This window comes from Apteryx mantelli, chromosome 2 (genome assembly GCF_036417845.1).
Source record: "Apteryx mantelli isolate bAptMan1 chromosome 2, bAptMan1.hap1, whole genome shotgun sequence".
Taxonomy (NCBI): Eukaryota; Metazoa; Chordata; class Aves; order Apterygiformes; family Apterygidae; genus Apteryx; species Apteryx mantelli.
In genome coordinates, this window is record NC_089979.1 from 92,967,211 (window position 1) to 92,982,434 (window position 15,224).

The 15,224-nt window shown below is 37.3% G+C and overlaps 1 protein-coding gene across 5 annotated transcripts in view; it reads left to right on the forward strand.

Moving 5' to 3' along the window:
• The window catches only part of SLC12A7 (solute carrier family 12 member 7), a 74,283-nt gene that overhangs the window by 21,013 nt on the left and 38,046 nt on the right, over positions 1 to 15,224 (forward strand). For all 5 annotated transcript variants that reach the window (XR_010883387.1, XR_010883388.1, XM_067291050.1 and 2 more), the window contains exons 4-7: positions 5,734 to 5,880; positions 6,671 to 6,725; positions 9,979 to 10,109; positions 13,939 to 14,180. Coding sequence is in view for 3 of the 5 variants with exons in the window: in XM_067291050.1 (XP_067147151.1) it covers positions 5,734 to 5,880; positions 6,671 to 6,725; positions 9,979 to 10,109; positions 13,939 to 14,180 (575 nt within the window). In the remaining 2 variants the exon portion in view is untranslated. The remainder of the gene's footprint in view (positions 1 to 5,733; positions 5,881 to 6,670; positions 6,726 to 9,978; positions 10,110 to 13,938; positions 14,181 to 15,224) is intronic.

A 15,224-nucleotide genomic window follows, 5' to 3' on the forward strand; every position in this document is an offset into this window, starting at 1 on the left:
AATTCAGTGTTCTTGCTAGCATGTTTTAGCAAGATCTTTGCTGTAAAGCAAGGACCTGAAACAAGCAATACATGCATCCTAAGTTTCTCTTCCTTTCTTTTCCTCTTCCTTTTATCCTTGTATGAGCATCAATACCTTTTTTCTACCTTTAGTGAGGATGTAGTATGATTCTTGTTTTATTAACGTGTTTTAATTGGCTGGGTGTTTGCTGAAATTTGGGAAGAACTTTAAGGGAAAACAGGCCATTTCTTTAATTTAAAAAAAAACCTCTGTAAATGCAATGTTTTGCTTCCATTAATATGTTAGCAGTCTGTTTTCTGAGAAGTTCTATTGTTTGTATGCATTGGAGTAAGCACTTGAAGTTTGGGAGGATGACCATATTTCAAGGAAATGCCCCTTGTTGCTTATGTCTAAAACTAACAGTATTATCTCTTTTTGTGGGGGAGGGTAAGGTGCCTAAACGTGCTTAGCACGTACTTAAACTTGCTAGAAGATAGCAGGAGGATTCTCCAAAGATTGTCTGCTGGATGCCCAAGCTGCTATCTATGACTGGGTCACATATGTCCCATTTCTACAGAGGTCTAGAGTCTGCAGCTGGATGATGGATTGGTCCCTCTGTAAACATGAATCTGTTTCAACAGGAGAAAGCCTGGATCAAAAACACGAGGCCTGGCAGAGCAAGAATGACATGATGATAGGCTGGCCTTGGTTGAGTGTGGAGATACTGGGTAGATTCTGTGAAGAGGAGAAGACTGGGAGTCAGCTGTCTTTGGGTAGGAGAGGGGGTGTTGCTGCTGAGTTTGTATACCTCCCTCTTTCTTGGGGTGAAAGGAGATGCAGGTTAGCATGGGTAGAAGGAAATGGCACATGGCAGAAGAGAAGGTTATGAAAAGTTGCCTGAAAGTGAGGCTATAATGGGAGCTTATTTAACTGGAGGAGAGATTTGTGATACCTACCTTGAAGTAGGCCTTACTGATGTGGGAAGTTGGTACTTGGACAGTGGATTGAAGATGAAGAATACAGTCTAGCTGCTTGTTTTAGCTTTTTGTTTGTTCTGCTTTCATTTATTCAGCTTAGCATCTGACAATGTTGGCACTGATAAATTCACATTCTCCACAGAGTGATTCCTCGTCCTCTGGTGTGCAGGGGTTTGTGTTCTCATGGTTCCATGCTTGTCCGTCTGGAACTGGCTGGCCATACAAGCACCGCCTAATTCCTTGCACTCCATCCCTTTTGAGCACCATCTGCTGGCCTGAAGGCATGATTTCTCTGTGTGGTTTTGTTTTCAGTTCAGTTTGGGAAGTTAGCTGATTGGTACATAGTAGCAGAGTGGCATTTTTAATGGCATGAAACTTGGTGTATTACATGCCCTGGGGAGAATGTGGCAGTGAGGCATATATAACAATGTGTGAGGGAGCATAATTGCCCCCCTTGGCATGGGTTATTTTTAAGAGGCTGAAGGGGACAGAAGAAAACAGCCTGTTGCATCTTGACTGTACCACTTGTTGGAAATGGCCTAGAGTGAAGGAGCCTTGCAGCCACATCTGGGTTTTGTGGTGGAGGCTGGCTAGCTTAAAGATCTTGGAACAAATGAGCGTTGCAGTGGGAATGGTCTGCGAGGAGAAAAATAGTTTTCCTACTGTGTAGGAGTAGCAGTTTTCCTGCATAATGAAGTAGGGAGTTTCACTCACATAATCAAGAGCGAAATATCTTGTTTGTAAAGGCTTATTTTCTGCATTTTGTTAGACTAAAAAGCACATTTTTTGAGTGTAAGCTACCAAGCAATAAGGACTGGCTTGCAAGATTACTGTTTATCACTCTGCTAGTAAAAACAGCAGTCTCTGTATTTTGCAAAGATTATCAACAAGTTTTGTGTCCGCTTCTGGGTTTTTTTGTTTTTTTATGTGAAAATACTCAGACTGTCTTCACCAAATCTTGATACGTATGTTCCCATTTGATTAGTTTATAACAGCTTGTGCAAATGATTTTTTTTTTTCAGTTCTTAGTTTACTTGTGTGTTCTATTGATACCACATAAGCTATGTTTTTTATCATTGTGCAAATAAAAGCCTTTGTAAAGACCTACGTGTGCAGTATGCACTAAAGTTAAAAATGCAAAACAATAGGTAACTGGACTTAGTAAGTAATGGAATAAGATTTCTTTAAGATATTCTTGTCTTAAATCATTTTTAATTTGCATTCATACTTTTTCACTTTTCTATCATTATCAATCCAGTATCAATACCAGAAAATCTCTAGTTACTTAGCTCATTTTCTAATTTCCTGAAGTAATTCATGTAAAATTAGCATTCTTCCAGTCTTCTAGAACTGCAATCTCATACCAACATTTGGGGGGGTGGTATCTTCTGGGGGAGGAGGTAGTCCTTTTTGGCTATCTGCAAGGTGTGGTTTACCCGCACTTGCTAATAATAAAAGCATATATTCTTTGTGCTTGGCATTCTCCTTGCTTACTAATAAACTCAAAAGTGCTTTATTCTCACACAGCTATATCATTTCTTTTTGGAAAGAAGCGCTGTACAGTATTTTGAGAACCAAGGGTATCTCAAAAAGGCACACTTAACTTGAACAAGTTTTCTTGGTAAACTTCAAAAGGGTTAGCAGTGGGTGTGAAGGGGTAGTGGGAATGTGGCCTATTTTGGCAAATTGTTGGTAAATTACACTCTTTGGTTTAACCATTCATTTGACTGTGGTCATGTTTCAGAAAGATCTTAAATGAAGTTTGAGGTTTTTGGCTGAAAGATAAAGTAAAGCTAAGTCAGTAAGTAAACTGGGAATTTATGATGTCTTACACAATTCAGGAAGTACACATAACTTAAAAAATCCAAGACTGCATGATAATTTCTTTTGCTGCTGCTCAAACTGATCAAATCTAGAAGCTATATTTTATCTTGACACTTCGCACATTTTTAGAATAGTTTAAAAATGGACTAAGACAATACCTGGAGGAAGATCATGACACACAAGTTTTATCCAACATGGATTGTGCAGTAAAGAGTAATTTTTGAAGAAAAAGAAACTAATCTTTTAATTTTTATGAAAGAAAACATTCATTGGAAAATAAGGACAAATCACAACTTGTATTTACTAAAGATGGATTGGTACATACTAACCTGGTTCTGTATAATCTGGTAAAATAACAGAATAGTATTCTATCCTATATTCTGTCCTATACAATAGGATTCTAGTAATTCTTTGTCTGAAACAAGCTCTCCAGACTTCTGTCCAAAGTGTCTTATTGCATTATGTGGAATGTTATAAACTAAGGTGAAGAAAACTGTGTATGAATTACAAGGTTCTGCTGCAAGATTTGAAAAACACTGACGTAGAAGACTTTAGTGGATAATCTCATGAAAAATTGGTCATAATGATGCTGGAATAAAAGGATATGTTGTTGGTTTTGCTGATGCCAGGAAGTTGGGAGGCTCTAAGGACACGGATGAGGATTAACATACAACAGAAAGATTTAAAGACCCTGAGAACTGGATTAATAGACATGATGTTTAAAAGTAGAAAAGGCAAAATCATGCCTGCATTTAGAAACTAGAGCTGACCTGTTAAACAACAAAAAGTAAGAAGCTGGTTATCTTGATTAGTGCAGGATGTTTATGAACTAGCAGTCCCATGTGGGACATGGCAAAGGTGATAATTCATGTGACATAATGTCTACAGTTCTGGTCTATAGTCTAGAGTGAGACTCTGAGATGATTTGTTAGACCTCTCACCCTTTCTATGAGTTTATTTTGGTAGGTCCTCCCAGGCCTGGACATGCTCATTGTGCTATGAGCTGGAAGAGTAAATATAGGACATTGCAAATTGGTTATGCTTTTTAATATGAGACTTAAGAATTCTAGAGAAGGATTGTAGACAGGCTTATGAGATCAAAAAAGCAAGCCATTTCCAGTATGTAAGCTATGGGATGGGAATTACTGTAACAGCATCATACATGTGAAAGTCTTTCAGCTTTTTTTCCTCTGGCACCTGCTGTCTGGTTCTCATCATTGTACCTCAGAGAAAAGAGCAGAAATCATAGGATTTGGGGTGAATTGTCATTCATGATGAGATAAGGAATTGGGGAAGTCCCTTCCAAATGTGGTCAACTTACAGTTCTCCAAAAAAGCAGGCAAAGTAAAAATTTGTTAAAGTTCAAAATTCTTTCACAGTGAAATTTGTCATCTTGCCATTTAAGGCTACAGGAGGTAGCCAGGATTCATTTTTGTGAAATTCATGGAATAAATACTTCCCCATTTTTCTAGAATTGGATAGAAACGATCTAGCAGTCTAAATACATCTAACTACTCTATAAAATTGCTGGTAGCTGTTATGTATATCCCGCTACCATCTGCCTTTTCCCTGCCCTCTGAGGGTATATGTAACATGCTATATTTTGCAAGTCTTAGAAATCCTTAACTCCCTGCCGCCCCCCCCCCCCCCCCCCCAATCCCTGAATCTTGGCAAAAGCCCAGAATGGGGATGACAAAGGCCATGGCACTCCTGCTATTGAAGGATTGCTTACACACTTGGAGAGAGCAGAGGAACTTCCCTCTTTGACTAGGATGCACAAAAATAAGAAGTATGAATTGAGAGTCAGATTGTGCAGGTATGCAGTGATCCAAAGTTTCAGACTCTTTTTTTTTTTTTTTAAGCGGAAATGCCAGTTTGAAATTAAGTCACATTTCCTATAACAAACAAACCACTAATGTGTTTGTAGCCTTTTATGCTTGTACTTTGTTTATGCTTTAACCTTCCAAATATAAACACTTGAAATAACCCTGCTGTTTCTTAAAGATTACTGTCTCAGACTGATAGCAGCATTGATGTTGCATATAGACATTGTCCATGATACTAAAAACAAAGAATAAAGTCTTAAGTGGCATTCCTTGGGTCCCTATATGTATATAAATGCTTGGGTGGATTATTTAAATACATGAAGCACCCAAGTTTGCATATTATTTATATTGGTTGCCTTTCTTTTTTCCATCTCCCCTCTAGAGCCTGAACTGTGATTTAAGAATAACTTCTGTAACTGGACACCTACTGTGTGTAGCTATTGTCTCTAAATTGAGCCTGATGTTCATAAGTTATAGAAGGAAGATGGAATTTTAACAAGGGAGGCTGAATACTTTTGTGTGTATATGTCTTGATCCATGTTCATCACAGCAAATAAAAAGTACTAACATATTCTGTGTTGCAGCACTTTCTGCAACTTTTGGAACAATAAATTACTGTCAGCTTTTTTCCACTTGTCATAAACCTTTGTCTCATTTTTAACTGAAAATGTTTCTTGTTGAATGTCACTTTGTGGGCCAGCTACAGGCAGCTTACAATGGCTGACTTTTTGCAGAGTATATTTGGTATTTTGAGTATGCCAGTAACTGGCCTTCGACACTAGCCTCTAAACTGGTACTTCAGAAGAAGGATGTGAAGCGTTGTAGTGGATGAAAAGAGGGGAACTTACTCCTGTGAAGGCTTCATCCTAGTTCCTAGGGAGAAATAGGTTTTGCTATCACACAGTCTTCTGTCCTCTCAGGAGCCTTTCTGCATAACTAGCTATGAATATCTGTGAAACGGGAAATTCTGAAGCTACTATCCAATTTCACTTGACCCTTTTTTTAGGGAAACACTTATGACAAGTCTTTGTGGGTTTACAGTAGAAAGTGCTTACAGACCTTAATCCTTCAGTGTAAAGGAATTAATGTTCTGTTTTTGTTTCCAGGTTCCACGTATGGGCACTTTCATTGGTGTGTACCTGCCCTGCCTGCAAAACATCTTGGGAGTCATCCTTTTCTTGCGTTTAACATGGATTGTGGGGACAGCTGGGGTTCTCGAGTCTTTCATCATTGTGTTCATGTGTTGTGCCTGTGTAAGTTAATCATATTCTTTAATATTCGGCCAAATCTTTTGTTTCCATAGGTACTGCTCAGCTTTCTCATATGCATAGCAGAGCAAGATTTTTCCTTAATGGTTAAATATTAGTGTAACTGAGAGTCATGGGAAGGCTTCAGAAGACATCTGTCTGTCTTTATTTAAATTTTGGTGCTGACTGTCACTTGTCATTCCAGTCCTTATGGGATTTCCATTGAGCTGTTCACAGTATGATTTAGCTTCAATTATTTTATTCACTAACCAAAACTGTCTTATGGGTTTTACTAAATTGGGTTTTAGCATATATTTCTTGATTTATATTGCAACCTGACCTGTTCAGTTTTTTGCAACTTCAGAACAAACTGAAATATGCACTACGAATCTGTCCCATCATCATGTTCATAAATTCAGTTTGTGGGTTGTGAAACCACTAATAGAAGATGCACTGTAACAGTGATGCTTGATCAGTTTGTCACTACTATTTAATTGGAATAGTGAATATTTTACATATACTGAAAATCCTCAGTGGTCTACTCTTCCAGCTCTGTTCGAAGGCCCTGCTCAGAGCTGTCTCAAATGTTTAAATTAACTAAATTCCTCAGTAGAAGATACAGTGCTTGATTTATCTGGAAATCCCTTAGCCCAGGATATTTTCAATTTTGGTTGCTGTAACAGTTTATACAAAGATATTTTATTTCCTAGTTTCCTTTGATCACTGTTCTCCTGTACCGTTTTTCAAAGAACACTTACTCTGTTAAATTTATTTTCTCTATTTCATCTTTACACAGACTATGTTAACTGCAATTTCCATGAGTGCAATAGCAACAAATGGTGTAGTTCCAGGTAATTAACTTTTTTTTTATATTTTTAATCTTAAATGTAAGTTAATGATGCATGGTCAAATCTGTGATATGAAATTCCTGTGGTCTTAGATATTAAAAAGCAATGCTTGGAGATTTGTTTAAAGTGCTAACTTTTTGGTCTCTTTTTAGAAGGGACTTTCTTAAGGTGAGCTGTAGTCTTCTAAGTGGACTTTCTGGGAAGTATGGGCCATAGAAACAGGTGACTGATGACAAAAATATTTTATGTTTGAACAGATGGAGATTTATCTTAATGCAAAGTAGATTTCTTTCCAGACTTACAAATATGACTCTTTCTTTTTTTTCTTTTTTTTTTTTTTCCTTGCCAGAATTTGCTGAAATTCCTTTTCTGAACAGTGGAACTAGTTACATTGTTTTCTGCATGAATAATAGGCAGTCCGCTGGCAGAAAACTTTTTTCCATATCAGCACTCTAGATAATCTTATCTCCTTTAACCTTCTTCAGGATAAACTAAATTGAAATGGAACAACTTGATCTATTATAAAGCTGACTTTTTAGAAGCAAGTTAGCTCTTGTAGCTCTTCCAATCTTTTCCATTTTTTCAACATCTTAATTGAAAATACCAGAGTTCAGGCAGTGTTATGAACTCTGAACAATTTACCTAACAAAGTTTTCAGAAGACATATCTTTTTTTTAATGAATTCATCTTCGTTTACAGAGGCTCCCCAGCTGAGTAAGGGGTTATTGTTTAAAAAAAAGAAAATGCATGGAAGTGGGAAATGAGAAAAAAAATTTTTGAAAAATTCACGGCAAAATGAACATGTGAGTAGATAAGGAAAAGCATACTGGGGGAAAAAAAAAATGCCTGCAATGAAAGTGGAAAAGGTTTCATGCCCAGAAAAGAAAAGGAATGCATGTTAGGGAGACAAAATATATTTTGTCCCCATTACCTCATTGGAAAGTTATTTTGGAAGTTTGTTATTTTATCATGAATAGCTTGAAGCTGGAAATTAAAGATTGTTACAGATGGGTTTATGCCTATATTTTCTTTTCATAATATCTCTTTAGAAGACTTAGCTGGTTGTTTTTTAACTGTTTTTTTCTCACTATTTATTGTCTGTTGCCCATGCACACTGTTCATTTGAATCAAAAATATCCCTTTCCCCTCTCTCTCTGTGTTGGTGACTGAACTGTTGGTTTAGTGAAGAACTATACCTCTCTTCCATTCATTAGTTTCTCATTATCACTATAGAATTAAACTTTTTCCTGCGGAGCTCACTTTCACTGAAGAGTTCCAGTGATTCTGTTGCTTTGTAAATTAAAAAGCAAACATAAATATTAGTAATACAAATGTCTTGGATGTTTAATGCATTTGTAACTGGAAATCTGTTATATTACTGACTTTTACGGGGGGGGGGGGGTAGGTGGTGTAGGGCAGAAGGAGTCTTTTTGGTAAACGACATCAACATTCCACTTCCTTTCTCTTCCCTTCCCTTTGGAAGAGATCTAGCTGGAAAAACCTGCTTCATTCAGGAAGGCCTTAAGATTTGGGTTGAACAGAAGGCCTGACTAGGTAATTGTCACCTGGTTCCTTCTGGTTTGTTAAGCATTCATCTATAAATTAAATGCTTTTTGGTTGGTTAATGGTCTTCCAGTGACCTTGCTTCATTACTGAACATTTCAGAATAGCATATTTAGGTTCTATGTGATGAGCAACCTTGCTTTAAAAACACCATGGATGGAAATGTTTTAAAACTGTAAACTAAGAATCTGTGTGTGTGTGTGTGTGTGTGTGTGTGTGTTTTAAATTAATTAGTTTGACTTTTCTCATGTGTGTTTCGGGATGCTGTCTGCATTGAAGAACTGCTGCTGTCCCAACTGTGCTCTTGTTTGGGTTTTGTTTGTTTTGGTGTAGTGCCCTCACTGTTGTAAATACACACAAACATTGGCTTCTGGGCTTTTAGAGAAACTTCGCATCAGATTCTGACCTGCTGGAAGTAATATCTCCTCTTAAGGTCTCTGTTAATAGGGTGGGTTTTTGTTTGTATTTTTTCTTTCTAGGTTTTTCTGAGTGATCATCAAAAACTTGATGTTAGGATGGTGTATACTCTATCAGAGGAGAGATCTTTTTTCAGACCCTTTCTAAGGTTTATTGGTAGGGAACACCCCCTTTAACCTTTTAATGGATATAATCCAGCCTATGGTGATGGCTGCCCATGTGGGTGCACTCAGCAAGCGCTTCCGGCAAATGAACAGCATGTGCTTTAGAGGGAAGTGAAAGCTGGGGTCAGTGGAGGAACACAGCAGGAGGGTTTGGTACTAAAGACTTCAAGAGCTTCACTGCCTATAAATTTTTTTTAAAACTGAAACTTGAAATTTTCACCTTTTACCAATTTCTTTGAAAACTGTCATGCTTTGTGGGTTTTGTTACCAGATAGTTTGAGGACAAAGAACCATTTTACTCTCAGCAGCATTGCTTGTGCTGTAAAATAATACGTTGCCCTTCAAATGCTTTTTCCTGGTTGTTCACAGTTAAGCGTAAGTTGTGCCTGACTATACCCTAGCCATGTTTTCTTACCTCTGGAAAACATCACAGATTTTAGGCATCTTCCATTTCATCTTAAGCATTTCACAAATTCCCCCTCTTTCTGCCTTCTGATAGCAATCAGAGGAGGAAAGTAGCAAAGTGGAGCACAACTTCCAGTCCCATTTTTGATATAGGTAGAATTAATTGCATAATGCAGAAAAACTGTGAAAATCTACTCTTTATTAGCCAGTTAAATATTTAGCTAATATTAAGAAACAATACCTGTTGGTGTGATAAGTATCAGTGTGCTTGTGTTAATTTTACTTGTTTTATTCTCACTGTTTATTATATTTCCTTAACTTGATGTTGGACAAATGAGATAAGCCACTCAGCTGTGTTAATTTACTTTTCTTGTTGGTTTTACTTTAATTATGATGGATGCAATGAATGTTATGGGTGTTTGGGAAGCAAGTGCTGTTTGTTTCGAAAACACTGTTTTCCTTGAAATGCCCATGGGGAGATGCACTTTAAAATGTGCAGTCTAACCGCCTCATTGGCGTAGAGCCCAAATACTGGCTTGGTATGAACCCTTCAGTGGAAACGCACATACTGAGGTTATCTCAATTATGTAACTAGGTTAATTAAATGACTCAAACTTTTGTTCTGTACTACTGTCATTATTCTGAAGGTCTGGAGACTAATTTTTTTGTTTGTTTTTTGTCTTTTTGGGGGGTGGTTAAATTCACAGCTGGAGGCTCTTACTACATGATTTCAAGATCTTTAGGACCTGAGTTTGGTGGAGCAGTGGGACTTTGTTTCTACTTGGGTACAACCTTTGCAGGAGCAATGTACATTCTCGGGACCATTGAAATTTTGTTGGCAAGTACTACTTTCTCTTTAAAATTGGATGCATTTGTGCTGTTTTGGGAGACTACAGAGCAATGCACTTGGCCTAAAATACATTCTAGATTGCTGGTGATTTTTTAATGCTTTGTTGCTATATTTTGAGTATGTCAATATTTTTATTCCACTTTGGATTACTTGAAAAAGTTCAACAAATTGGTGATCTTCAATATAAAGACAAATTAATGGACTGCTTGATGTGACTTTGTCCTACTTAAAGGACGCAACATAATTCAGTAACTGGTCTTTACTAATTTGTACCAAATGCAATGTTTCTGTGACCTTTTTTTTGCATTCTAAATACTAAAGGTCCCATAAACTGCATTGTACCCCAACTACAGTACAGATGTAGTTGTAAGAAAATTATACTAATTCTGATAAGGCATGTTTGGTTTTGGAATTTTTGGGATAGGAGGAGAAAGAAAGCGATGACTTGTTCTTTTTGTATGTCTCAGACTGGACTACAATATAATGTGGGGGGGGGAACAAAACAGATGAGCGCTGATGATAATGCTGTAGGCCAGGAAACATGAGTGCGGCTGTGCACCATTTGCTTACTAGATTTCCAATGTTCAAGGAGAATATTCCTATATATCCTAAGCTTCTTTCATACAGATTTTCTTCATTCTTTCTCCTACAATTCAGAATAAATCGAAGATGAGAAGTAAACAGAAAATATTTCACTATTTTCCAGAAAACAATGTTATTACTCAGATCAACCTTGCATGACTTTGGAGACATGTTCAGATTTAATTCTGTGGATTTGTAGCACTTGGAAAGTCAGCTGTTGTACAAAAAATGAGAAAGCACAGTGCAAGAAATAGTGAGTCCTTAGTGAAATGTCACACTAGATTGCAATGTTAAAATCTGTGTTGACAATGCATTTTTTTAGGGCCTCAGAAATTTGCCATTTGGATTTAGTGATGTGAAGTCAGATATCTTACCAAAACTAGTTTATTTTATAGACGTGAGGGAATCAATTTCTTCCTTAAATGCCTATCCTCACGTGTTCATGTTGCATGGCAGGAAATCTCTTCGTAAAAGAAGCATCCATGGATGCTGCTGCTTTTTTGTTGTATTTCCCCCTCTCCTTTACCAAACACACAAAGCAAAGATGGACATGGCATTTCTTTAAGTCACCTTAGACTTGGTTTTGAAAGGTTAAAGCTTCCTTGTTGAGAGCCAGTTTCCCCTTCTGAAGTGTTCTCCCCCCCCCCCCCCCCACTCTTTTGTTTAGCACAAGAAGCTTCGTTTCCTTTTCTTGTTTCCCTTGTTCTCTCATGAGGCTTAAGGAGGATACAGATTTCATAGCATTACTTGTTCTTTGTCTCTCAACAGCTCTATTCTTGTCTTTTTGTTGTAACTTTTCAATATATATTTTGTTTCTTTTGTCTCAAGCTTCATGCCTCTAGGCATAATTCTTTAGTTATTCTACAAGGGGATCTTCCTTTTACTTTTTTCTTTTTTTCTCCTTCTCCTGGAATTAGTTTTCAGTTTCATTGTTCTAGTTATGAGATCACAACTATGGGATTTTAAATCTGTTTGAATGGCAATCACACCATAATAAGCAGCGAACACATCTAGACAGCTTTACATCTCTCTTGGAGAGGTCCTTACTCTGGATGACTATGGCATAAGTCCTTTTAAGCTATGCTTTCATAAGGTCTGGGAGGACACTTCTCTTTCTTTCAGAGGAGAGTCTGTGGACTCAATATCAGCCTACAGTTCCCAGAATAATGTACAGAACTCCTTCAGCTTCTTCAGTGCTTGGCACTGTAATCTGCAGTGGGAAGAGCTGCTGCCCAGTGCTGAGTTATGGAGAACATGAAGGGCCTATCTCCTATGAGATAGGAATTAAGAACCTATCCCACTTCCTCCTTTTCAGACTACTGACTTCGAAATCTCAGGGTCCTGTAAGGATGCTGTGGAAGAAAGTTTGTATGGCCTTGGCCAATTATGTGGCTCTGCCTCATACAGAAAGGGCCAAATACTGTTCTTCAGTATTGTGCATGGTATCAGAGACTGCAGATATGCAAGAGCTACCACAGAATTCATCAGCTCCCCAGTTCATCTTTCTTGGCACTTACTGTGACCCAAGCACTATCATGTCTTTTTTTTTTTTTTTTTTTTTTTTTTTTTTTTTTAAATGCCAGGACTTAAGTTAGAGGTGGTCCTCATCTCTGTTAGCTCATGGTCCCTGATCTTCAGTGACAACAGCAGCACCATGCCACACTGTGGATTGGATTTGGTGCACTGTTCCTTCCAATTACCAGCCACACTGGTCTGTGTATTGCTATTAAACATGTACTCGGTTCAGCTATGGTATTCAGAGTAAAAGCCCCTCCCTCCCCCAACCCCAGGCCTCATATCAGATAAAAGACCTCAGAACAGACCCTTGCCATAGTTGAAAAGGACTAAGCTCTGTCAAACTAATCTAAGAAATTGTACTATTGCAACTTTAGATTAAGGTAAACTCGCTATAAAATGTTTTTCAAGTACTGATATGGTTAGGGTATGTTACTTGAGTTCAACTATAGCAAAGGACATGTAGTATTGAAAACCTAATGCTTCTTATGTTTTTCTGTGACTACTCATTTGCCTAATGGGATTATTAATGAGCAAATGCTTCACATGATTCTAAGGATATGACTGCTCTGAGCTGAGTGTTTGAGCTCATTTCCGTTGCAAGACTTTCAACACAGCCATTTCAGAAGCGTACTTTATTTAATGTATTAACACAGTAGCTCTAGAGTCCTCTGTTGGAGTCTGAACTTATGATATGGAAACTACTTGTAGTTGCCACAGTTTTCATGACGGATTAGAAAGAATTAATGCTATTGTTGTGTACTGGTTCTCAAGGGCAGTTAAGTTGGAAGGAGTGATAACACATAAAGACCCATTAGGGATTTGATGTAGTATAAGGATATAAAGGATTCAGTTGAGCATTTTTTGTGTAAAATGTCAAATCACATTGACCTTGATGATCTCGAGCAACAGCTCTTAAGCCTGTGAGGTTCACTCAATTTTCCTGATCCAAGGCTCCTGCACTCCAGGCAGGTGGTGCCCATGCAGACTTTCCCAGCTTGCCTCCAGCCTGTATGTTTTTTTTTTTTTTTTTTTTTTTTTTTTTTTTTTCCCCTCCCCTTCTTTCCATAGCTATGGTGTGTGATAAGGTGCCCTTGCTGATGAGACCATGCCTTGGTCCTTCTTCCCCTCCAGTCCTTAATGATTTTTCTTCCTGGAAGGGATATGAATTTACATGTGGGGTGGGAATTGTTAGGAGAAAAGAAGCTGGCTGGATTTTATTTTATTGTTATTTATTTTTAAGCATCTCCCAAGATACAGTACTTTCTCAGGAGATCCATCCTCATTCCTTTCTCTCCCCTGCCCCAGTCACTTTTATTCTGCTTTACTTTTTGCTGAGAATTTCACTTTGCATACCTGCTAGTTTTCAAACTAATCTTTATTACAGAACTATAGGGAGGAGGGTAACAAAAAGGACATTTAATTAAAGCTTCATTGTACTTTAAAACAATCTGTGGCAATAGCTCTGTAATAGGAAAAAATCTTGGAAGTAACTTTTTATTGTTTTGTGATGCCAGAACTGTGTGAGGATATTTGTTTCTGCAAATAAAGTGCTCTTTCTTCTCTTCTTAAATATCCATGTTATTTGGTGAATCCATATTTGAAAGAATAAATCTGATACAGTAATAGTTTAGATTTTGAAGTTCTCACAAGCTTGGTTCTTCATATAGTGCTCATTCTTACACCTATGATAAGGCAATCTGAAAACTATCTCTTGCAGACCTACATTTCACCTAGTGCTGCTATATTTAAAGCAGAAGAGGTTGGTGAAGAAACAGAGGCTATGCTGAACAACATGAGAGTTTATGGAACATGTATTATCATTCTGATGGCCATCGTAGTCTTTGTGGGAGTCAAGTACGTCAACAAACTTGCCCTGGTCTTCCTTGCCTGTGTGATTCTTTCCATCATTGCCATATATGCGGGAGTTATTAAGACTGCTTTTGACCCACCTGACTTTCCGTAAGTGAAATATCATTTTAAGTACTACAGGTTATTTAAAAAATAAATAAGTAAACATTTCATGTTTTAAGCTAAATTTTAAAACATAAAGGCTTCAGTGGTAGGTTTCATGTGGTTATTAGGTGCTTACATGCTTCTTTTGTTCTCCTGAAATACTGATTTGAATTTTTGTCTCATTCTTCATAAGACCTATGACACTCTGGAAAATGTTCTTTGGTTAAGGTTAGTGATGTTTATTCCATTCACATTTAAAGAACAGGAAAGTGGTTTTGCTGACAATAAATGTAACTGCTTTATCTAAAGAATTAAAAAGTAAAAAGCTGTAGAAGAAAGTAAAAACATCAAAGTTATGTAGCTGTGAATCATAATTACTGAAGTAACATACTTTCAAGCTTTCTTTATTGTGAGGGAAACTTTTGAAACTTATGTTTCTCCATACTCAGAAGTATTGCATTTTAAAAATTGCTTGCTTTTATATGAAAACATCTTGTTACTAAAACTTAATTTTATTGTTGTCACACATAGCATGTTGCCTCTCAACATTGTTAGCCTATACCTCTCTTCATCTGACTCTAATAATACTTTTTATCATACCACGGTATCTGATTCTCAGTATGGGAAGGATATTTTTGTGCATTTTACTGTTGGGTGAAAACAAAACAGTACTGCTTAACCCATTAGTGGAAGAGCTTGGGAATTACTGTTGCCAGGTGCCATCTATTATGAAGAACACAACTTATCTTTTACTGTATGATTGTTATAGTTTCCATAGCACTTGCAGATGTTGATATTTGCCTCACAAATTGAGCCATTAAAGCAGTGTTTGTGGACTCTATTGTAAAAATGATGTAAACTTACGTAAAGCATTAAACCAGCTTAGGTGGAAGGGTGTTTTGGTGTGTGTGTAATTTGTTTTTTAATGTGTGTGCAGTGTAGGTTTGTATGAGCTGTTTGTGATCGCCCCACATTGCGATTCTGTAGGGATTGCTTCTGAAATCTGTGCTATGTTATTTAAGTGACATAGAAAAGAGAATAAATAGCAAG